Source organism: Camelus bactrianus, chromosome 22 (genome assembly GCF_048773025.1).
Source record: "Camelus bactrianus isolate YW-2024 breed Bactrian camel chromosome 22, ASM4877302v1, whole genome shotgun sequence".
Lineage (NCBI taxonomy): Eukaryota > Metazoa > Chordata > Mammalia > Artiodactyla > Camelidae > Camelus > Camelus bactrianus.
Window position 1 is genome coordinate 25,880,857 of NC_133560.1, and position 22,634 is coordinate 25,903,490.

The following is a 22,634-nucleotide window of genomic DNA, read 5'->3' on the forward strand; positions in this document are numbered from 1 at the left end:
GCTGCAGAGAGGCAGTGGAAACTTAGTGGGGAACAGAGAGTGCAGAGGCAGGGGTAGGGGGTGTCAACGAGGCAGGGCAGGTCGGGTACAAGGAGGGACAAACACCGGGGAAGTAGGACACACAGGATTAATAATGAAAGGAGAGGGGTGGTGTGATGAGGCAGGCAGGGGCCCTGGAGGCCCCAGCAGAGGACACAAGCCTCCTGGGGTATCGATGGGAAGGAAGGCATGGCAGGAATGGGGGACTTGGGAGCAGGGTGTTGGCTGGCAGGGGGTCCAGGGCACGTACATCTGGAGTGAGCACGGAGTAGCTGGGCGGGGGCTGGTCCACGGACACAGGTAGGCAGAAGGGGCCGGTCCTCAGGCGCCCGTGCTGCAGCAGTGGGATCCACTGGGGAGAGGCTAGGGGTCAGTGTAGGGTTGGACAGAGCTGGGAGGGCTGGGCAGGGGGGTGTGGGATGGCGAGAGGCGAGGGAGAGGCTCACAGTAAAGCCCACAGGGATCTCCAGGGCTGTGCCTGGCCGGGGCTGGCAGCTGACATGGTAGAAGGTGAAGAGGAGGTGGTGGTTCTCGGTCACACAGGCCGGGAGACGCAGCTTGAATTCCTCGTAGAACTCAGGCGACCTGGGAGGGCGGGGCTGGTGGTTCTGCGGGGGCTGCTGAGATCCTCCTTGCCCGCCCCACCCCCTCTGCCACATGTTTCCTCCTGGCTCTGCTCTCTGCCTCAGCTTCCCCCATCAGCACTCCCAGAGCCTGCCCCCCGCCGCCCCTCTTCCTGCCCCACTGTGTCCCCATCAGTGCCCCGTCTCCTCTAGACCCCACATACTTGTTGTGGTAGACCACTGGTGTGAAGGCCTCGCGGGTGAATTCGCTGCAGCTGGACTTGCCAAAGATGACCTGGTAGAGCAGGGGCATGAGGGGCTGGCTGGGGACAGCCCGCCCGTCTCCCCTGGGGCCCAGCCACTGACCGGCAGGGCCTGGCTGGGATCCTCGCCCGCCATGTACTGCACTCGCACGGTGAGGTTGCGCACGGAGCCCTGGCGGCTGCTGAAATTGAGGCTGTGTGGGTACACGTACAGCAGGTTCCTGTAGGGGGACAGAGAGGCCGGGCTGCTGGAACCAGGGGGACAGTGGCCACAGAGCTGGGACACTGAAGGCCAGGTAAGGGGCAATGATGAGTATCAGGTGGGAGAAGTAACTGGCAGAGTCGGGGAACAGACGGCAGAGGGTGGGAACGCAGAGGGACTTTGGGGGCACTGAGGGGGCACTGTGAGGCAGAGGGCAGGGGACAGATGGATGTTCAGGGCCAGGTTTCCAAGAAGGTGGTCCGGGCAGCCAGCATTGGGCCTGAGCCTCGCCCAGGCTGCACTGCCCATCACCCAGCTCAGGAGCCTGACTGCTCCTTCCCCCAGAAGAGGCCACTAAAGTAATATGGTGGGGAAACGGAGGCTGGAGTTGGAGGCAAGGACTGGGCTGGGGTTAGAGTTCTGCCTCCCTCCCCCAGGGGTAACTACGTACAAGCCCAAACCTCCTATCTATATAATGGGGGAAACCAGCCTTCTAGCTGAACCTCTGTTAATACCTAGCTGACCATAAACAACAATAATGTCAATAATTGCACCAAACACTAACGTGGCTCCTACTGTGTGTCAGGCTCTGTACTAAGCACTCAGCTTTCTCACCAGCAGCCTGTGAGGTGGGACTCATATCACCCCCATTTCACAGGCAGGGAAACAGAGGCTCTCACTGTCATCCAGATGACAGTTAGCATTGATCCAGGGCATGTGCAGGTCCTGAGTCAGGTTGTGTGGCCTTGGGAGAGTCTCCACCCCCTGCACCTGCTCCCCTAGCTCTCGATCAGGCCAACAAAGATCCCAGCATCGAGGGCTTGTGGGAAGGATACGAGGAGACCAGCTGCTGTAAGGGCAGTGGAACGGCTCTGGGCAAACCGTCTGTACTCACAAAAGCCTCACTGTTACCACTGGTACTGCTGCCATGCGTATCCACAGGGTGGGAAACCAAGGCTCAGAGCTTAGGGTGCCCCAGTGGAGCCTGGGTCTGTCCTCTCCCAGTGCCCCCAGGCCATACCTGGCCTTGAGCCCCAGCCAGCGTGATCCCAGCGTGGCCCAGCCACACATTCGCCTGATGCAACTGTCGCACCACTGCCAGGCCCTTGCACAACAAGAGGCACCCAGCTGGCCAGTTAACGATTGACTGGAGGTTAAGGGGGGTGTTGAGGCATAAAAGGCAGCAGCAGTGGTGCTGTGGCCACACCCCCCTGCCTCCCAGCCATGCCCGTGCTCATGCTGTCCCTGCTGTGTACCCTGGCAACAGTGGCCCGGCCTGCCCCAGTAGCCTCCATGAGCAGCTCGGAGCCAGCACAGCATGAGGAGCTGACCCTGCTCTTCCACGGGGCCCTGCAGCTGAGCCAGGCTCTCAATGGTGTGTACAAGACCACGGAGGCACAGCTGACAGAGGCCGGGGACAGCCTGGGCCTCTACGGCCAGGCACTGGGGCTTCTGGGGCAGGAGGTCAGCCAGGGCCAGGATGCAGCCCAGGAGCTACGTGCAAGCCTGTTAGAGATGCAGGTAGGCATTGCCGTGGGGGTATTGCGGGGTGGGTAGGAGTCTATGGTGGAGTTATACCTTGGGTGACTATCAAGGTTTTCCCAGGACTGGGGGAGATTCTGAAATATAGAACTTCTAGCATTAAAATCAGGCCAGTACCAGTGGGTCATCCTACTAACAGCTATGATCTATTGATCAGATGGAAGAGGATACTCTAAAGCTGCAGTCAGAGGCCACAGCCCAGGCACTGGGGGAAGCGGCCCAGGGACTGCGGGTACTGCGGGAGAGTGTGACACGGCTAGAAGTCCAGCTAAGGGGCGCTTGGCTGGGCCTTGCCCGCCAAGAATTTGAGGCCTTAAAGGTAAGGGGTTCCCAGCTGGGGAATCAAGAACTTGATTTACAACCAGATCTCATTTCTGAACTTTTTGTCCCAGAGACACCCCCCCCCCCCCGCCAATTGCTGTCAGCCTTTCAGAGCCATGGCCTCTACTCTGTGTGACCCTGGGCAAAAACCCATACCCCTTCCCATGCCTCAGTTTCCCTATTTGCAAATATGGGCAACAACTGATGTCTCAAAGCAGAGCCAGGGACTGGATGCAGATAAAATCCTCAGCCTGGGGCGGGGCACATGGTAGTTGCTCAGTACATGCATACTAGTAGAGCACTTCTTGAATGCCCATTAAGTACCCAGCGTTGTTTTATGCCCTCTAAGATAACCCATATCATGCTCATAACAGCCCTACAAAGCAAGTCCTATCTCTTCCCCATTTTACAAGTGAGGAAGTTGAGGCCAGAGAGTAGCCAGGCCACAAAGATGCAAGGGGGAGCATGGGGCTGGGCAAGGTCAAGGGATAGGAGGTACAGCGGCCCCCAGCTGAGGTCTCTGTCCTGACCCCACAGGCCCACGCTGACAAGCAGAGCCACATCGTGTGGGCCCTCAGGGGCCACGTGCAGCGACAGAGGCAGGAGATGGTGGCCCAGCAGCAGCGGCTGAGACAGATTCAGGAGAGGTAAGCCTGGCAAGGGTTGGGCGTGTGGGGCAGCTGGACAGAGTGGTGAACAGGGCAACTGGATGGGGATCCCTTTGCCTTGGCTGAACCGCACTTCCCTCCCAGACTCCACATGGCGGCACTCCCGGCCTGAGCCTGCCTGGCCAGAAGTAAGGACCAGTCATGCATCGAGGGATGCTTCCACGCCCCAGGCAGCCCCTGCCCGAGGAGGACCTGTCTATCCGCTGGGGTCGGCCAGGGTGCTGGGACCCGCTGCCAGCCGAGGAGTAGCGACAGAAACAGGCGGGGACACAGCAGAGGACACGGCCCCGTTGAGGAGGGGTGGAGGAAGGACACGCTCCTTCATGCCTACAGGCCCCTCATTAAAGCAGAGCAGTGGCATCTCACCCTGGTGTCTGTGCATGTCAGAGAAAGGGGATCCCCCTCTGCACGATGCCTGAATGCCCCCACTCAAGTGCCTGGCTGCCCCAGAGGCTATACCTGTAGCTGGTGTGGGGGGCGTAGACCTCACGGGCAGGGAACTCCAGGATCTCCTTGGTGGGCCGGCCTCTGGGATCTGGGTAGGGCTTGACATGAAGCAGCTCCGGGGAGAGGCAGAAGTGGGGGTTCTCAGGAGCCGGAGAGATGTCGATCTTGAGCTGGGCTGGGGAGCGGGCAGCCAGTTTGCATCTGCCTGGGAGCCTCTGACTGGGCCCCATCTCTGGGCTTCGGGTTGGGGCTCTGACTCCCTCTTCAGGTGCTAAGGCCAGAAGTTGCCCTCAGCTCTGTCTCTTGCCCCCACTTTTAATCAGCTTTGCCCATCACGTCCCTCATTTAACCTACTATCTGTCTTATTCTGTTTCTCATCTCTGACCCCCATTAGAAGGTCCACCCCTGAAGTTGGGGCTTTGTCTATCACAGTCACCATGGTGGTCCCAGGACCTGGCACAGCAGGTATTCAAGCGTGGGTTTGTCGAGTGACTGTATGAGAGTGACATGTCTTATCTATGGGGCGCGCCACCCACCAGTCACGGGCCGCAGGCGCCGCAGCAGGGATGTGGGGCGACGCATATCAGCCAGGAACTTGAAGAGGTCCTCGTCACTGAGCCGCTCAGCCTCCTGCACAAAACCCGCCCCCGTGAACTAGGGCCAAGGAGTTTGTGGTCCCCATGACCCATGCGGCCACAGGCTAATGGGAGGGTGTCCTTGGGCATCCTTCCTTCAGCCCCCTGCCCCGCAGCCACTACACCTGCTTAAAGAAGTTGGTGACAGTTAGTGTGGCTGGGCGGAAACCAGAGAAGCTGCAGGTGTCATCCCCACTACTCGTCCGATCCTGGGGCACCCGACGGCGGCGGTCAGTCCAGGCAGGTCGGCGCTCTAGAGAAGACAGTGACAGTGATGCAGGGAGACGGAGATAGAGGCAGGGAGGGACAGAGACCTGTGGACTCAGGGCTGGTACTAAGTCCGGCCAGCAGAGGGCGCCCCTCCCCCCGGTAGCCCCGCCCCTGGCCCGTCGGCCCCGCCTCCTCACCGCCCTCGGAGTCGGAGTCGCGGTCGGGCTGGCCCGCGCTGCTCACGATGTTGGCCAGGTGCACGGCCGTCCAGGCGAAGGGCATGCGGTAGCGGCCCAGGCGGGTGCAGAACTGCTCGGCGGCCAAACGCAGCTTCTCCAGCTTCTCTCTGTTCTGCGGGGAGACGCCCCCCCCAACACCCCACAAGCTCAGTGCCCCAGAACTGCTGAATCCAGGATCGCTGCTGCCGCTACCTAGCGGGCGACCCCATCACCACCCGGCCAGCCTCTCACGCTTACCTTGGCTGTGTCCACCTCTTTCATCACCATGTAGGGCTCGCAGCACTCACTGATGTCTCCCTGCTGCAGCACCTTCTCCAGCTGAGGGGCAGGCAGGCCCAATGAGGCACTGCCGGGACCCCAACCTCCTCACCCCACCCCCAACCTCCCTGACCCTCACGGCCCTCCATACATTCCATCCAGCCAGGGCTCTTGCTCCAACACCTCCAGCATGGCTCCCACGGTCCTCAAGGTTGAGTGCTAGCTGTCAGCCTGCCCAACCAGCTGCCCCCTCCCCACCCTTTGAAACCGGCCCCAAACCCAAGACTCCATGTTATCCGCACATTTACATCTTTCTTTGTTAGTATAAACGGAGGCCACTCCAAGCATGGCTCTGAGCCTGGACTCCAATCATGACTATTCGGGGACTATGGCACCCTGAGCACATTCCTCCATTTCTCCATCTGTAAAATGAGCCCCATGGCAACCTCCACCTCCTGGGGCTGCTGTGAGGACCAAAGGCCAGAATCCTTGTGAAGTCTGACTGACCGGGAGCAAGGCCTGCCTGGAGGTATTCAACTAATGTCATTACTGTAACTCAACCGAACATCTTAGGAAAGGAAATTTGAGCTCACTCCTGAAAACAGAAAATCCCAAACCAATGTACCAACTAGATCTTTCCTCCCCTAATAAACTGAAAAGACTCAAAAAAACATTTTAAACATCCACCCACACATGCCAGATGCCATTTCCCCCCAGGCTGCCGACTCATGGGTGTCAGCTCAGGTGTGACCTCTCTGCGGAAGCCCTTGGTGATTTCTCCCTGCCCGGGCTGAGTCAGGTGCCTCCTCCAGGCTCACCCAGCTGCCTGCGCTCCCCCACAACAGCCCTGATCCCCTTTTTGGTGACATGTTTGTTTTCTTCCATGAGAGCAGGGACCATGCCCATGGCCTCCAACATTATCACTGCCTTATCCAGCCCCGGCGGGTACCTTGATAACCAGGAAGATGTCAGGCGAGGGGTAGGTCACGGAGAAGATTGCGGAGCGGGCCAGGGTGGAGATGGCAGGATGGGTGCTGTGGGCCCGCAGCAGCCCCTTCATGGAGTCCGAGTTCAGGTCAAAGTAGAAGTTCTCTGAGATCTGAGGGTACGAGAGGCAGCTGCGCCACCACCTCCAGGAAGCCCACCACCCTACAGTACAGAGGAGGAGTGGGAGGAAGGGGAAGAGAGGGGCTCCTACCTTCTTTTTCTCCCGCACATCGTACAGGGCCAAGATGCCAAAGATGGGCTCAATTTCGATCTCGAACCTGCAGTGAATGGCAGAGGTTGTCCCTGAAACTTCTACCTCCACACACCCCAATCCCTCTTGTGGCCCAGCCCAGGGTCGCTGCATTGTGGGGCAGGGGGTGGGCATCTGATTTCCACTGGGTCATGCAGAACCGCCATTTCAGGGCTTGCAAGAAAGGCCCGTCCCGTTTTGCAAAAGGGGAAACTGAGGCACAAATAGATTTTTTTTTCCCCCCACCACCACTTCCTCCCTTAGTAAATAATGCACACAGAGCCCTTATTTGGTTGGCATGAAGACAGCTTTTGAGACGTCAATTCCTCCCCCACCCCTGCCCCATCTGAAATTCTCAACTCCTGGGCCTCCTTGTCTCCCCTCTCTGGGGTGTCCTCCATCCTGGGCTGAGTCCCCTCTTTGCTCACCTGAATGGTCTCCTTTTGGGGACCTCCTTCCTGCCTCACTCTGCCCCACTGGGCCCCACTCACCACCCACATGCCTTCTAAGGAAACATCTTAAAACTTAAAATTTGAGGCACCCCACTGCCCTGTGTGGCCCTGCCCTGCCCACCTCTTAGCAGCCTCATTTTTCCTCTCTCCAGACATCCCCAGGCTTTGTGTGTGCTGTGTTCCCACCTAGACAGCCCTGTGTGGTCATCCCACAGTTACAGGGCCTGCACACAGCAGATATTGAGCGTTTGTCAAATGACTGGATAAGTCCACAGAGCTCCCATGTTCCCAACCCATGTGTCTGAGGCAGGCGGCCCACCCAGGCCTCAGGCCAGGCTGGGGCCTCCCTTTCCTGCCCCAGTCCAGGCAGGAACTCAGAGTGGGGAGGGGCAGGGCTCAGGTCCAAGGCCACATCCTGTTCAGCTCCATTCCCATGCACTCTGGCTGCTCCCAGGGGCTGTTGTGGAGGCGGCCTTGGGCGGCTGGAAGCCAGGCCCAGGGTCCCCAATGCCCCCTCCAGCCTGGCTCCCAGCAGCAGAGTGAGCGAGGGCCAGCTCCAGCCTCACAAGTCATGTGATCTTGGGCACAAGGTCTTCACCACTCTGTGCCTCGGTTTCCCACCTGGGCCCACTTCACAATGTTGTGAAGATCAGAGATAGGACATATAGCGGGCAGAGAACTGTGCCTGGCACATGACTGGAGCTTAGGATTCGTGGCTTTGAATAATGAAAAAGGAAGTCTTATTTTCCAGCCTGAAAGCCCACGGGTGCCCTCCTGGGTCTCAGGGCTGTTAACGGTAACAGCGTGGCCTGCATAGTGAGCACCAAGTGTGTGCCGCACTGTAACCCACGTGGCTGGCCTGCCCAAAGGGAGGGGCGGATCAGCACACTCACTTGAGCGACAGACACTTGACCAGGATCCTCTGTCCAAAGTGCTCTCGGGGTGGCTCCGGGCGGCTACAGCGTTCCACAGCCTCATCCTGCCAAGAGCCAAAGGGGCAGCTGGTACAAGTCCTCCAAGAAGGGCTTGAAATGTGTGGCGTAAGACCGACTCAACCCCCAACCTGACTAAACTTCTTTTGGTCCCCACCTCTGAGCCTTTGCACATGCTGTTCCCCCTGCCTGGAATGCCCTTCCTCTCCCTTCCTCCTTGTCTCTCCACCTGCTCATTGTCAGGTCAGTTGAGCTGGCACTCCTCTAGGACACCTTCCCTGAGGCCTGGGTGGCCCCCTCCTACAGATGCTCACCAGGCCCTACTGCAACAGGCCACACGGCTAGGACACTGAGGGCCGTGTGAGGGACAGTTACATGCACCTCATTATGGCACTACTCTGGGTTGTAATTTCCGGGTAGGGAGGTTTCTCTTCCACTAGACTGTGAACTCGGAGGGCTGGGACTGGGTCTGCCTTGTTCATGGTTGAATCCCAAGTGCCTGTGAGATAACAGGCACTCAGACAAGTTGGTCAGATAAATACAGAGGTATATAGTAGGTATCTACTAAAAAGTGGTTGAATAAACATAGACATATACAGAAAGCATTTGATTAATGCTTATTGGACATATATAGGGATATATACTATGCACCCAATAAGTACTGGTTGAATAAATAAAGGTGTATACAGCAAGCACTGGATACATGGCTGAATTAAAACAAAGATGTATACACTAGATGCCTAATAAAAGGTGGTTGGATAAATATAGGCATATATAGTAAGTGTTCAATAAATATTGCTCAAATGCTGTTTGATTAAATAGAGGACATACAGTAGGCATACAATTAATATTGATTGGATAAATACATGTATAGTCGATGCCCAATAAATGCTGGGCGGATAAATATAAGGGAATATATAAAATAAATAAAAATCATTGAATTTTGTACTGTATACAAAATAGATAAACAACAAGGTCCTACTGTACAGCACAGGGAAATGTATTCAGTAGCTTGTAATAACCTATAATGAAAAAGAATATACATATATGTATAACTGAATCACTATGTACACCAGAAACATACATTGTAAATCAACTATACTTCAATTAAAAAATAAAAGTCATTGAATAAAAATATTGAGTACACAACAGGTACCCTAATAAAATGCTGGGTGGATAAATATAGGCATATATAGTAAGTGCTCAATAAATACTGGTTGATTAAATGCCGTTTGATTAAAGAGAAAAGTATATACTCGTAGGCATATAGTAAGTATTGGTTGAGTAAATATAGCAGTACACAGTAGGTGCCCAATAAATGCTGGTTGGATGAATACAGGGGTATCTCGTAGGCATCTAGTAAAATCCATTGAATAAAAGTGCAGGGAATACAGTAGGCACTCGGTAAATGTTAGTGGGATCACAGAACGGGATATATGTAAGGCGGATGTGCATTGGCCTCAGGCCTGCTGCAGGCGAGCCGGCACCCACCTCGTCCGGCGCCGGGTAGAGGGCGAGCAGAGCGCGGGGCCGCTGCTGCCGCCGCAGGGCCTCATTGCGCCGGTCCACGTCCTCCGGGGCTGCACGCTCCAGCAGCGAGGGCAGCAATGAGTCGGCTGCCAAATTCCTCAAGTCAAAGATGCCAGAGGCCCCGCTGCTTCGTGGAGTGTCGTCTGGGGAGCTTGAGGAATGCCGGGGATCATCCTGCTAGTGGAGAACGGCCAAGCACTGAGCATTAGCTGCATACACCTTCTTCATCCCACTCAGGTGAGACTGTCTTCACGCCCATTCTATAGATAGGGAAGCTGAAGGCCAGGAGCTGGGGTCACCACTACAAGGGTCGCCTGAGGGCTTTGCTGACCCTTCCTTCTAGAATTTGCTGTCTGGGAAAGCCCCCCTCCTTTGTTATTGATGGAGACTACTTCCCACTTTCGGCTTCACGTGACCCCCAGCTGGCCAATCAGAACACAGCATTTGCCCCCCCACCCCGGGATTGGCTCCAGGATATGCCTGGGCTGGGCCAATGAGAGCTTTCCCTGGGGCTTTGCTCACCGTTGCCAGGGGAGCGAGCATTCGTCTCACTGTGGCTATCTCTGGCCCACGACCCTGCCTGACCGTCCAGACTTAGCTATGGTCAGAGCCAGGCTACCCTGGTTCAAATCACAGCTTAGTTCTGTGACCCTAGGTCTCTGACTCCAATTCTAAGGGCTTCAGTTTCCCCATCTATATCTATAAATACTAACAATGGAAACAATAACGATAATTCTTGGTATGACTATTATTGGTGAAAAACAGACACTCAATAAATGTTGGTTGACAAAATATAGGCTCAAGAATCAGCAGGCCAGTGAAAGCCCTCTACTAACCTTGCCATGCCTCAGTTTCTTTATCTGCAAAATGAGTGCTGTCCTGCCTCACAGGATGAAAGATGAGGACAAGTATAAAACATTTAGTATAAACTAAGTACATAATAATTGCTTAAAATGATTACCCTTAACTTTTCACTCACGGAGCTGATACATTCCTTTTGTGTTCAAGGCTGTTTGGGTCATTTCCCATCACATGTGACTGAAAGCTGGGGCCACAGCCCACACACACACATATATACCCCCTTAGTGACCCCTGCCCGTGGCTCCCTCACCGAGTCCTCTGGGCCAGACCTCTCGTCCCCAGAAGCGTCCTGCTCAAAGACCTGGCGGGTGAGGCCCTTCTGCCGCTCTCGCTGCGTCTCTGTGGTGATGGGGCTGTATGCTGCACTCAGATGCTGGTACCTAGGAGGAGGCGGGGCTGGGTGAGTAGCAGGAATAGGGCTCCCCAGGGCTCCCCAATGTGCTGACATGCCTGCAAGTCTCCTGTGATGCCTACGCGACCATCCACCCTCCCTGTGCTCCACCAGAGAAGTCCGGCTACACTTGCAGGGACCGTGGACAAACAGGAATACCAGCTAAAGACAGTGGGCTCTTTTGGGCTCAGACCCGGCCTCTTGACCCTCTACCCTGAGCTGCCCCCAAGCCAGACCAACCTCCTGTGGGCAATGATCCAGTCCTCAGTGTACATCTCCACCACTGCCCTCACATGGGCATCCAGCTTTCTGTACAAAATACAATCAGGGTAAACAGAGGCAGGGCCCAGGGTTAATCTTTCCAGTGGCTTGTGAGGTGGGGCCGGTCCTTCTGTCTGTTTCAGAGATTTGGAGATAGAGGCTCAGAGAGGGAAGGGGACTTGTCTAAGGTCACACAGCCAAACCAAGGGATGAACTCAGGGCTGAAAGGGGGTGTTGATGGGTGGCACAGAGGCAGAGTGGAGTTATGGACAGTGTGGTATACGGCTGAACCCACCCATCCTCGGGTATCCCGGGCTCTGTGGTGCGGCATTCCCGGGGCTGCAGTAGCAGCTCCAGGTCGTCAGCTGGAAACTCAACCAGCTCCCGGAGTGGCCCAGGCTCTGCATCTGGTGGTCGGCTCAGGAGCACATCCTCGAAGTCCAGGGGCTCGATGACTTCAGTCAGTGGGACCTGGGTCAGAGCAAAGTGGCTATAACCCCTGCCCTGGGGACTGGGCATGGGGACTGGAGGGTGAGTGTGGGCTTGGGTTGGCCTTGGAAGAATATGAGGGCAGTGGGAGCCATGGAGGGTGTTGGAGCTGTGAAGGGGCCGCAGAAGGACCACAGAGGACAGAAACCTCAGCCGCTCCACCCCCACCCCAGCTTGGCTGGCCCTGCCCCCTCTTTCCAGGCAGGAAATCACACCCTGTGCCTGGAGGGACAGGAAACTAATGGTGGAAGGGCAGCAAAGCAAGAGACAATTCCTAAGGTCCTGGGGCAAGAGAGCCCCACCCCCTGCCCACTGCAGTCAGAAGCACCTCCCATCCCCCCAGGCCTCCTGCCCCACCATCCCCATCTGGGTGGTCCAGGCAGCAGGAGGTGCCACGACAGCAGGCTGGAACCTCTCCCCCCTGACCACCCAAAGGGCTGCTTCCCCAGCCAAGGAAACAGCTGTAGAGAGGGGGGACCACCCTCCCTACTCATGCTCCCTGGGAACAGGAATCAAGGACAGTGCTGGGCCGAACAGGGAACCCTCCCCTGCCACAGCTGGGTCCCTCCCAGCAGTCACCTCAGCTTCCCCATAGGATAGGGCACTAGTAGGAGGGGTGGGTGGGACAGACCCCTGGCAGAGGGGACCCCCACTCCTGCAGAGGGTGGCGGGGAGGATGCACCTCCCAAACACTTACCCCCAGGGAGCTGCTACAGCGCCTGCTGGAGTGGGGCGAGCCACTGCGCTCCCGGGACACCTGCTTCCGCACCTCGGCTGCCACTGTCCTGCAGGGACAGGAAGAGGGCCACTGAGGGCAGGAAAACTTGGGCAGCGGGGCCCTGGGAACCCAGGCTTTGGGGCAAACATGTTCACTCTATGAGAGGAAACTCCAGGCTGCAGAAAGAATAAAACAGACCACGGGCCAAAAGAACCCGGGTCTCGGGGATCCTCCGATCTCAGTGTGTGGGTCCCAAGGCTGGGGCAGACACATTGCCTGCTGCACCCTCTTCCTGCCTCCAAGCACAGATCAGGAGCTGCCACTGGGTGGGGCCTGATGGTCACTGATCCCCACTTCTCTCTTCCTACCTGGCCCCAGGGATCTGAGTCCTGCCCTGCCTGGACTGGCTTCCAGGCCTGGAGAGAGGCCCGCTGGCCCCTGGCCTCCACTTCTTCATTTGGGGGACCTCTGCCTACCCTGGCCCCTGCCCCCTGGCCTCCACAGGAAGTGAGCCCTGTTCTACTCTTGCTGGACAAGTCATTCCTGCCTCTAAGCCTCAGTTTTCCCATCTGTAGCTGCCAAGGTCTCACATGGCTGCTATGCAGAGCTGAGCTGAGGGTCTGGCAATCAGTGGGTGCTCCACACACACACCTTCTCAGGGAGTCTGAGATGGGGCTGACCGTGTGAGCATCACCCAGCAACCAGGGTCAGTGCCATGGCCTTCCTGGGCCGTCAGCATCTGCTCTGGCCTTCAAAGTCACAGTGGATGAGAATGAAGGGGCAAGATTCACAGGGGAGGGGCCAGCACAGGAGTTTGGAATGAACCCTAAAGGGGCAGGGACTCCCCAGGTTCAATTCCTTCAGCTGAGCTTGGAAGGAGGGGCAAGAAAGAGAGCCAGGCAGTTATCCAGGGGAAGATTGTGCCAGCCAGAGGGAACAGCAGGTGCGAAGGCACTGAGGCTGGGCTCTGTGCTCCCTCGTCAAGACAAAACTAGGACTGTGTGGTCCCCACAGAGGCCCCAGCGCTGAACCCCACATTTAGTAAATGCTCAATAAATGCACTTTTTTGATGGAATGAATAAATCCCTCCCAATCTCCCTCTTGGTTCAACTTGCCTAAACCTACTGTAAATTGGGGGAAGCCCCTTATCATTTAGCTGGGTGACTTTGGGCAGGTGGGACAACCTTTCTGGGCCTTGGTCTCTTAAAATCAAGAAGACAATTGCCCGGGGGTTCAGGCCTCAAGTCCTCCTACTTCTCATTTTTCTCTTTCCTTGGAAGTTTTCTTAATGAAAAGTTGTGCCCTGTACAGCGCTACGCTGAGGACTGCAAACACAGCTGTGGGCCACCAATGAGATGGATGTGTGTGGTAAGCCCAGGCAAGGCAGGTGTGGGGTAGGGCCAACTGAGAGCTTCAGGCCCGTCTGGAAGCTTCTGAATTCAAATCCATGTGGTTCAAACAAAACTTGCCCACAACCCTGATCCCCAGCCTCCTTCCTTCTCTGTCCCTGTATTCTATTGCCTCTGTCAACTGTCTCAGAGTCTTGCTTCTATTGGCTTGGGTGGGGGATAGGGGAGGGGAAGAGAAGCTTGTAGGAAATTCAAAGGATGTGAAAAATTAGGGATTTGTCCTCAAATCCCCCAGGTTGGGGCCACCTCCTCTGGAAGCCTGGGCACACAGGGCTGAGGGGTGAGTTATGAAAGATGCTGGACTTGTCTGTGCCCTGGTCCCAGCTGTTCTGCAGCTGCTGCCCCAGAGCAGGGGGTGGGTAGGAAGCTGGGCCTCCAGCTTCATTTGCCACTGGCCTCAGAGTGAGGCCCCCAGAGTGGGAAAAGGCTGGGTCCATAACGGTATGGCCACAGAGCCAGTTTACTGGGTCACAGGGCTCTGCACTTGGAGCTGGACGAGTTGGGGTGAGTGACTTCCCTTCGCTGGACCTCTGGGTTTGGGAGAGTACCCATCACTTACTGAGCTGTTCTGAGTGTAGGGCTTGGCACACAGTAAGTGCTCAATTAAGGCTCATTGTCACCACATTGCCTCAAAGAGCATCCTGGGGAACTGGAATTTCTGACGTTGGTTTTTATACCAAAGGTGAGTGAGGCTCAGAGAGGGGTTGTGAGGCACCAAGGGTCACACAGCAGAACGCAGAGGTGCCCAGAATCAAACCCTGGCCAGCTGGAGGTCCTTCAGTTCTTCTGCGTCACCCACGACAGGGAGCAGGGCCAAGAACTGGGGCTCCAGAACCTGCCCCTTCTCTGCTCCTCTGCCCACACTCAGGCCGCCCCCCTCCCCAAGAGCAGTCCCATCCAGCCTCAGTGCTTCAAAACTGTCTAAACAAATCCTCGGATCCGTCCTGTGTCTCACCTGCCTCCTTTGCATGCTCACATTGGGGTCCTGCAGGTATCCTGCAGCAATATGACCATAACCTGCCCTCCCACCATCCCCCCTGTGTCACTAAGGGCAGCCCCACCCTCTTGGATTCTCAGGACCCACACCTGGGAGTCGTCCCAAACTCCTTTCTTTCTCATCTGCCCCCATCAGATCTGCTTCAGACGCCCCCATGGAGCACATTTCAAAAAGGGAGGCAAAGGCAGCCCTTTTTCCTGCTTCCTCCCCTTCGGAGATGGCCCGCACCCTGTCCATGGAGTGTGTACCTACTTTTACTTTAACCTGAGCACCCAACTCCCACACCTCTTTCCTTGCCTTTCTCTTGCTTTATACTCTATGCAGTATGTATCTCTCTAAATAAATCTACCTTTACTCAAAAAAAAAAAAAAAAAAAAGAAAGAAAAAAAAAAAAGGAGGCAAAATGTTGAGCTGGATTTAATGGTTTTTCTCCCGAAGTGATCTCAGAATTCAGTGAGGGAAACTGGAAAGAAAGATCAGGTAGTGGCTTACAGCTATTGGTGAGATAAATCCTATTATGGTGAAAACTCGACACCCCCAGGTGATGCTCAAGAGACACTCAGAGGGGAAAGATGAAGCAGTGGCATCGCTGGAATTCACGTGAGACCTCATCCCAGGGCTGGCCAGATTAACAGAGGTCTATCCCTTCAGGGGAGGACAATAAAACCAGAAACAAGAATGACATAAGCCTCAGATACTGTGTTCCCACTTCTGCAAAAAGTGGGGAAGAAAATGAATAAACATAAAACCCTAAAGAGATTCCTCTTTACATCCCACCCTAACCCTCCTGGACTGGCAGAAAGACTTAAAGACAAATAATATGAGTGCCAGCAAGGATCCAGAGCAATCGGAACTCTCCTCCACTGCTAGGGGAACCCCTCTGGAAAACCACCTGTAATTAACAAGCCAAGTTGAAGATCTGCCAATCCAGCAATTCCACTCTGAGGCACAGATACTCAGGAGAAAAAACATGGCTGGGAATGTTCACCGCAGCTCTGATCATGACAGCCCGGAAGTGAAACAACTCACATGTTCCTTGACCAAAGATGGAGAACACACAATCTTGGGAATAATATGCAGCAATGAAAAGGACAAGCCTGGCTACAGGCAGCGGCACAGAGGAGTCCTCCTCCTGACATTATGCTAGCAGACAGGACTGGACATCCCATATGGTTCCATTTGTAGGATGTTCTAAACAGGCAAAACCAACCCACAGGACATAGACAGATAACTTGGATGGAGAAACTATTATGCAAATGAGGAAGGGACAGTAACCGCCATCAGCATGGCAGTTCCCTGAGGGACAGAGCCAAGTACAGATCACCAGGGGAGGGGAGTGCTGGAGTGGGGAGGATCAGGAAGGTGGAAACAGCCCCTGTCTTCACTCGGGTGGTTTCACCCCTGGCATTTGTTTCATAATAATTCTTTAAACTTTGCATTTCTCTGTATGCATGTCATCCATCATAATTCTTTAAAAGGTACCAAATAATAATCTAGGCATGTGCTCGAGTTTGCAGATATATTTGAGGACAAGGGTGGGAGGGCGATTTCCTTGAAATCCCAGAGGTACTTTTGGGATTCTATTGATGTACATCTCATTGCACTCCCAGTCCTTGAACAAATCATTATTTCTTTAAGTGAGAAATGCAAATTGCCTCACATCAGACAACTGAACGGAGAATGAAGATGCTGCTGTCAGGTGCCTGGGAGGAAGGAACGGACACGCTTGGGGATATGAGTGCAGGGAAAGGTTTCTGAGACTGTTCTGAACTCTGGAGCCACATGCTCCTGGGATCATTTTCCTACCAGAGACCCTTGAGAGTGACTTAAACACTTTGAGTCTAGGTTTCAGTAGTTCTACGAATGTCAACAGGCTCTGGTAACAATTAGTGACATCTCAGATGGGGACCAGCATGAAAAAAGCACATTATAAATGTTGGTCATTATCACCCTTCTAGATCAGATTTTATTTTACATAGTACAAGTGGAAAAAATGAACTTTCCGCTGCATGCAGTAACGTTTGTCCATGTGATTTACATTCATAAGAGTCTGGATTTTTAAGTTGTCCCTCCAAATCTTTGTTTTAAAAGAATCCATTCAATAGGAAACCAGGGGACTGTCTAATATTCAGGTTAATATGGCATTTGTGGAATGAATGATTGAGCGAACCAGCTGATGAATACAGGCCTAGGTCTGAGCATGTATACGCCTGGGTGCCCACTAGGCTGCTCTGGAGAATTTGTCCGAGGGTGGCTGGAAGATTTGAGCCATTTGATTGTGGCTCACTGGGACCCCAGGATCTTTCTCTGCTCTTCTTACTCTGGGCTCTACAGTATCCATTTCCCAGGGCGGAATTCAGGGCCCCTTTTCCCCTTATGTGGAAGCCAGGACCCAAGGACATAGGGACCCAGAGGCAAAGAAACAGACAATAATCATGTATCCAGGCTCAGAAACACCAAAGGTCCCAGACAGAGGGACGATTCAGACAGATAACAACGTAAAAACTGCCCAACCACTGTGCCCCAGACACCAGGTCACAATGCCCCTCCTCTGTTCTGAGCTCTTCACGGCTCCCACCTCATTCACGGTAAAAAGTTAAACTCCTCTCCACAAGGCCCTGCACAGCTTGATCCTACTGCCCCCTTCCTCGCTCTGCCACCTCAGATGCTCTAGCTATGCCTGCTCCTGCCTCTGGGTCTTTGCACTTGTCCTTCCCTGTGTTTGGATTGCTCTTCCCCCACATCTGGGTATGAGCCCCTCCCTCACCTCCTTCAGATCTTTGCTTACATGTCACCTTCTCATCCAGGCCTTCCGGACCTGCCTCCCAGAGTAGATCCCAAACTCCCCATCTCCCTTCTCTGTCCCACAAGTACCATTACGACTTACCACTAACATATAATCTACTTTATCCTGCTTCTTCTGTCTCCCCCGCTATAGCTGCCCCCAAGGGTGGGATCTTTTCTTGTGTCTCCATCAAGCTAGTGGGGGGTAGTCCCCCGTGGAGAGGACTCCTGAGCAGATTCCGAACCCACTACAGAGGCACAGACCCCCATGACGGGGAGGTTCTTCAGCCCCAGAGAGTCTGACATCCCCCTCCCAGGCAGAGCCTTACAATCTCCAGTGGCCACGGAAATGGATCCCCCAGCGCCTGGCGCCTGTCCCCTCCCCCGTCTGCCCACCAGCTGGTTCTGTCCCCAGCCCCCACTCCTTCTATTCAATCACCCATCCATCTCCAGCGCGTCCAGGCGGTGCTGGGAGAGCCTGAAGCAGGGCTGGGGGCGGGGGGACATCCCCAGCTGTCCTTTACCCCCCAGAGACAGCTGGGCACAGGACCCTGGCGGGTCCTAAGCACGGGAAACTTCCCGAGGGGGTTCAAAGGACGCCAGAAGCACCATCTCAGTTCCTAAAAGCCGGCGCCTGGAGCATCCCTGCCCCACACCAGGCACAGAGGATGGGACGCAAAGAGCCCCCAACTCCCACGCCCTGGGGCTCGGGGACCTGGGAGGGGCCAGAAGCTGGGGAGGAGGCGCAGAGTGCGCCGGGCAAGGCTTTCCCCGCGCCGCCTCCTCCAGGAAGGCCCCCGGACACGCCCCCACGAGTCCCACCCGTTCCGAGGGAGGACCTCAGACGCCATCGCGCCCGCCGCCCCGACGCGACCCCCAGCCCGGACCCCCGTCGCCCTCCTCGCCTGCCCCCGCCGCCGCCGCCGCCGCCGCCCCGAGCGGGAGGAAGCGGGCCGGACCGGGTGAAGGCGGAAGGGGCTTGAACAGGGGGCGCCCAGGCTGGGGGGCGCCGGGCCGCCCCGGGGCGGGGCTCAGACACGTGGGGGCGGCCCGAGGTGGGCCCGGCGGCCGCACTACCTGTTGATCTTGTGCGCGAAGGCGCGGCGCTCGGCGGCCGCCATGGCGCCCCGCGCGTCCCGCCGCTGCCGCCGCGCGCACCGTCCCCGCCGTGGCCGCCGCCGCCGCCGCCTCCCGGCTCTGGGCAGCCCGGGCTGGGCGGGGCTGGGGGCGGGGCCCTTCCGGGTGTCCCAGGCCGCTCCGTGCTGCCCCTGCCGGCCGGAGGGGTGCGGGGTCCTTTGGCCGCCTCCGCGCCTTCGGGGCTGGGATGGGGAAACTGAGGCTCAGAGGGGGCAGGAGAGGAGGGGGGCCGGGACTGAGGCCGTGGGGTGGGGGTGGGGTCTCGGGCTCCCCGGGGATGCTCTTTCTGCCCTCTAGCTAGGAATCTATCTGTACTATAAAAAGTATAATCTTCAGAGTTTATTAAGCAGGGCCCTGCAGGTCTCACGTGTGGAAGGAACTGTCGTTGCCCCCCCCCCCCATTTTACAGATGAGTAAACTGAGGCACAGGGGAGTTTGGGCACTTGCCTACGGGTCTCAGAGGTCTCCGTGAGATGTGCTCCCGTCTGGGGTGAGAGAGGAAGAGGTGTCCAGCTGGGCTCCGAGGTACGGAGAGAGATAACACAGGACCTGGTGGTGGGACCTGAGTGAGCCAGTCCAGGAGGCTGGACTGGCCCTGCTGCCTCCACTGGAAGGAGGATGTGGGGACATCCTCGCTTATATGTGGTCTCAAGTCTCTTCCTAATGGTTCTTCTCCCAGTCCCATTGCAGCAGTCTTAGAGGAGTCTCCAGTCCCCACTCATTCTCTGTGTGTGCCAACTCCTTGCTCACCTCCTGACCTTTGCACAGGCAGGCGCCTCCTCCTGATGACCCTTCAAATCCTGGTCAGAAAATGTGCTAGGTAGAATTCGGGGCTGAATAGTATTAGGGCTCTGCTGTACCTCAGGGCCTTTGCATGTGCTGTTCCATTCCAGTGTGTGGATGTGGTCATTATCCACCCCCTTTTACAGATAAGAAAACTGAGGCCCAGAGAAGCAGAGTGACTTGCCCCAGTGGATCAGTGTCAGATCCTGTGAGGGAACCCTCTTACTCTGCCACTTAGCCCTAGGCTCCTGAGGGCACAGCAGGGTGACTCCCAGTCTGGCATGTGACATGTGCACACATGTGTCAGCAGCCCATGCGCCTGCCGGAGTGGTCCAGCCACTTTGGCCTGGGAGACGCCGCATCACTCCCTGCTGTGCCCCACCCCAACCCGCAGCCTTCCAGGCTAAAGTCCTTGCCTTGCCTTTCAGGCTGCTGGGAGGTGCTGGGCAGGAAACATGCAGATGAGCAAAGATTGGCAGATTTCTCCACTCCTCTCTGCCTCTTTCCAGTCCAGCCCACATCATACCTGGTCTTCCCAGCTCCTACGCTCACCCCTTACAGTTTGTTTTCTCCTTGGTAGCCAGAAGTCACCTCCACTTAGACTCCTTTGTGGCTCCCACCTCATTCAGAGTAAAAGCCAAAGTTCTCACCAAGGCCCACAAGACCTCACATGATCTGCTCTTGTCACCGCCCTCCCCTCCCCTTCTTCCATTGTCTCCCTTAATCGCTCCACCCCAGCCGCCCTGCCTCTTCCTTGTTGCTCTAAACACTAAGGCACACAGCTGTACCTCAGGGCCTTTGTATGTGCTGTCCCCCCTTCCCACACCCCCCTTTTACAGATGAGGAAACTGAGGCCCAGAGAGGAAGAGTGACTTGCCCCATTTCACCCAAGGAATCAGTGTCAGGTCTGTGATTTCAGATCTGTGACCCAGGGAACCTGACCCCAAAGTGGTTGCCTCTAAATCCCAGTCAGGTTGCTCAATCCAGGCCAGGCTGTGTGACCCAGGGCAAATCCCTTAACCTCTCTGAGTCTCTGTTTCATCGACTCCATGAGGGCGTGTGGTCAGTCACAGCAGGAGGCACAGACATCAGCAAGTCCGTCAGGCCCTGAAGCAGCAGCTCCAGGCCTCTGTGGGAACTGATTTCACCTACCGGCCAGTGGTGGCTATGTGCCAGGTGACCCCAAGCCCTGCTTAGTGGAATGACTTCTTCAAGGATCCCTCTAGATAAAAGCCCTGCCCCAGCTACCTGGAGCCCGGTGCCTGCCAGACCCGACTACCGAAGTAGTACTTCTCTGGGGTGTGGCCAGACCTGACTCAGCCGGGTGAGGCTGGGGTGATCCCCAGCAGCTGCTCAATCAAAGTTTGGTGGGGACTTTGGCCTCCTCTGTGGGAGAACAGACTGTGGGGTCTGATGGCGGCAGCCTGCAGACCTGGGAGGAGGGACTGCACTGGTCCCTGGGTCGGGGTGGGCTGTAGAGATGGCCCGAAGTTATGAGGATGCCCAATGCTGTTCCCTTCTCCTGGAACGCGATTCCGCTCATGCCTTGTCTGACCCCTTGTAGGCATCCCTGCCTCCAACCGCCGCCAGTGCATCCCCCATTATAGCCCTGATCATGCTGTATCTGAGTGGCCGAGTTATCCATCTCCAGGAGCTCTCTAGAACCACATAGTTAGAGCTTCATAAATATTTATTTCTCTCTCTTCTGCTTTCCTGATTTGCTGCTCAGCACCTGTTCCAGGACCCCACTATGTGTGTGTGGTGTGTGTGTGTGTTTGGAGAGGGGAGGTAATTAGGTTTGTTTATTTAATATAGGTACTGGGATTAAACCCAGGACCTCCTGCATGCGCTCTACCACTGAGCTATACCCTCCCGCCCACTATTTGAATCATTGTAGCATTGTAATGTGTGTGCTTTCTATTCTTGGCAGGGGCAGGTCGCAGGGCGCAGCTACCTCCAGACATTTGCACTGATTGTACCCTCTGCCTGGAACACCGTTTCCTCTACTCTTTACTGGAAAGAACTTCTATTCTTTCTTCAGGTCTCACACTTCTTGAAGGGCTTTCTTGACCACCTCTCTCTTCTGCCCAAGCTGGGTCAGGGGCTCCTCTGCACCCCGTCTCTCCCTTTTAGCCCCTGGGGTTCCCCATCACAGCCCTGATCACCCTTGGTTGTAACTGCCTGGTTCCATGGTGTCTCTCCCTCCCACTTAAATGCCAGCTCTATAAGGGCAAGGGTGTTTCTCTGCTTTATCCACTGCCGTGTCCCCAGGGCTTAGCACATGGCTGTGCATTCAGTAGGTGATCTGTAAGAGAATGAATGAGACAGAGTGGTACAGGGTCCAGTGGCCAGAGGACCCTGCTGCCTCCCTGTCCCTTGGTGCCTACTGTTTCCACCATCAGAGGGGCGCTGGGGCACATAGCGGGAGGCTGAATGTGGGTGCCCACTGCCCCCTGGTGCCCACAGCAGGAATTGTGGGACCAGGACACTTGCCCTGGGCCCCTACCCTCCGCCGCTGCTCTCCTGCCCACCAGCTGGGAACCCTCTTGTCACAAGGGGAGGGGCGTAGGGGTAGTCAGCTGAGAAGGCTGGGTAGGGAAAGGGGGTTGCAAGGGACACTCGTTCAGCAGGCATCTCCTGAGCACCTGCTGTGTGCAGGCACCAACTCACCCCAGGAGGGGGTGTTATCACCCCTGGTCATCTACCTACAGGTGCGGGAAACTGAGGCTGAGAGAAGTACGGCCCCTGGCCTCAAATCATACACATTTGGGTGGGTCTGTTAGTCATGTTCAGGGAAACCGCTCCTGTGGTTCTTCAGATACATTCTGGCAACTTGGTGACCCCTAGAAGGAGGGAAGGAAGGAAGGAAGGAAGGAAAAATGGAAGAGGTGTCTTGCGGTCAGTGGTGAGTTTAGAGTAGGAATGAGCCCAGGCAGGACTCGGAGTCTAAAGAGACCTGGATTCCAGCCCCGGCTTGGCCACAGCCAGGATGGCTGACCTGGGGTGCCTCTCTGGGTCTGTTTCCTCACCTGTGAAATGGGGGTGTCACTCTCAGAGTGCCCACGTTTGGTGCCGTGAGATGCAGTCAGGAGAGCGCAGAACCTGGGAGACGCTGAGCGCAGAACCTGGGGAGATGCTGTTTGTTGGATTGTTTTTCCTGCCGCTTCCGGAGCCGGGGAAGGAATCTGGGAGCTGACTCAGGGTGTCCAGGCCTGCCTTTGGGAGTTTAAGTCACAAAGACAAAGGCTGGGCCCAGAGAGGACAGT

General features: G+C 56.0%; 2 protein-coding genes across 8 annotated transcripts in view; one reads left to right on the top strand and one right to left on the bottom strand.

The window, feature by feature from the left end:
* Positions 1–18,654, bottom strand: part of DOCK6 (dedicator of cytokinesis 6) — a 39,853-nt gene extending 21,199 nt beyond the window's left edge. For 4 of the 7 annotated variants that reach the window (XM_074350808.1, XM_074350806.1, XM_074350810.1 and 1 more), the window contains exons 1-18: positions 18,526–18,654; positions 12,238–12,325; positions 11,347–11,522; positions 11,031–11,099; positions 10,650–10,779; positions 9,500–9,715; positions 7,970–8,055; positions 6,586–6,652; positions 6,337–6,486; positions 5,367–5,447; positions 5,088–5,241; positions 4,806–4,933; positions 4,582–4,675; positions 4,058–4,220; positions 969–1,086; positions 827–897; positions 486–624; positions 290–391 (exon numbers count right to left, since the gene is read on the bottom strand). In XM_074350808.1, coding sequence (XP_074206909.1) covers positions 290–391; positions 486–624; positions 827–897; positions 969–1,086; positions 4,058–4,220; positions 4,582–4,675; positions 4,806–4,933; positions 5,088–5,241; positions 5,367–5,447; positions 6,337–6,486; positions 6,586–6,652; positions 7,970–8,055; positions 9,500–9,715; positions 10,650–10,779; positions 11,031–11,099; positions 11,347–11,522; positions 12,238–12,325; positions 18,526–18,569 — 2,076 coding nt within the window. In that variant the 5' untranslated portion in view covers positions 18,570–18,654. Of the gene's footprint in view, positions 1–289; positions 392–485; positions 625–826; positions 898–968; positions 1,087–4,057; positions 4,221–4,581; positions 4,676–4,805; positions 4,934–5,087; positions 5,242–5,366; positions 5,448–6,336; positions 6,487–6,585; positions 6,653–7,969; positions 8,056–9,499; positions 9,716–10,649; positions 10,780–11,030; positions 11,100–11,346; positions 11,523–12,237; positions 12,326–18,525 lie in introns of those variants that run through there. The other 3 variants (XM_074350807.1, XM_074350805.1, XM_074350811.1) reach the window with 2 other exon arrangements.
* On the top strand, positions 2,202–3,963 carry ANGPTL8 (angiopoietin like 8). The gene is made up of 4 exons (XM_010966870.3): positions 2,202–2,588; positions 2,767–2,928; positions 3,468–3,577; positions 3,683–3,963. Exons 1-4 carry the CDS (start codon positions 2,292–2,294, stop codon positions 3,708–3,710), a joined length of 597 nt encoding a protein of 198 aa, XP_010965172.1. The 5' UTR covers positions 2,202–2,291; the 3' UTR covers positions 3,711–3,963.
* Positions 18,655–22,634: the final 3,980 nt, after the last annotated feature.

Excerpts from the sequence above, each read along its gene's own strand:
- ANGPTL8 (XM_010966870.3), top strand. The coding sequence starts at position 2,292 with ATGCCCGTGCTCATGCTGTCCCTGCTGTGTACCCTGGCAACAGTGGCC. Across the intron at positions 2,929-3,467 it reads AAGAATTTGAGGCCTTAAAG|GCCCACGCTGACAAGCAGAG; the intron begins GTAAGGGGTTCC and ends CTGACCCCACAG. Across the intron at positions 3,578-3,682 it reads CTGAGACAGATTCAGGAGAG|ACTCCACATGGCGGCACTCC; the intron begins GTAAGCCTGGCA and ends CTTCCCTCCCAG.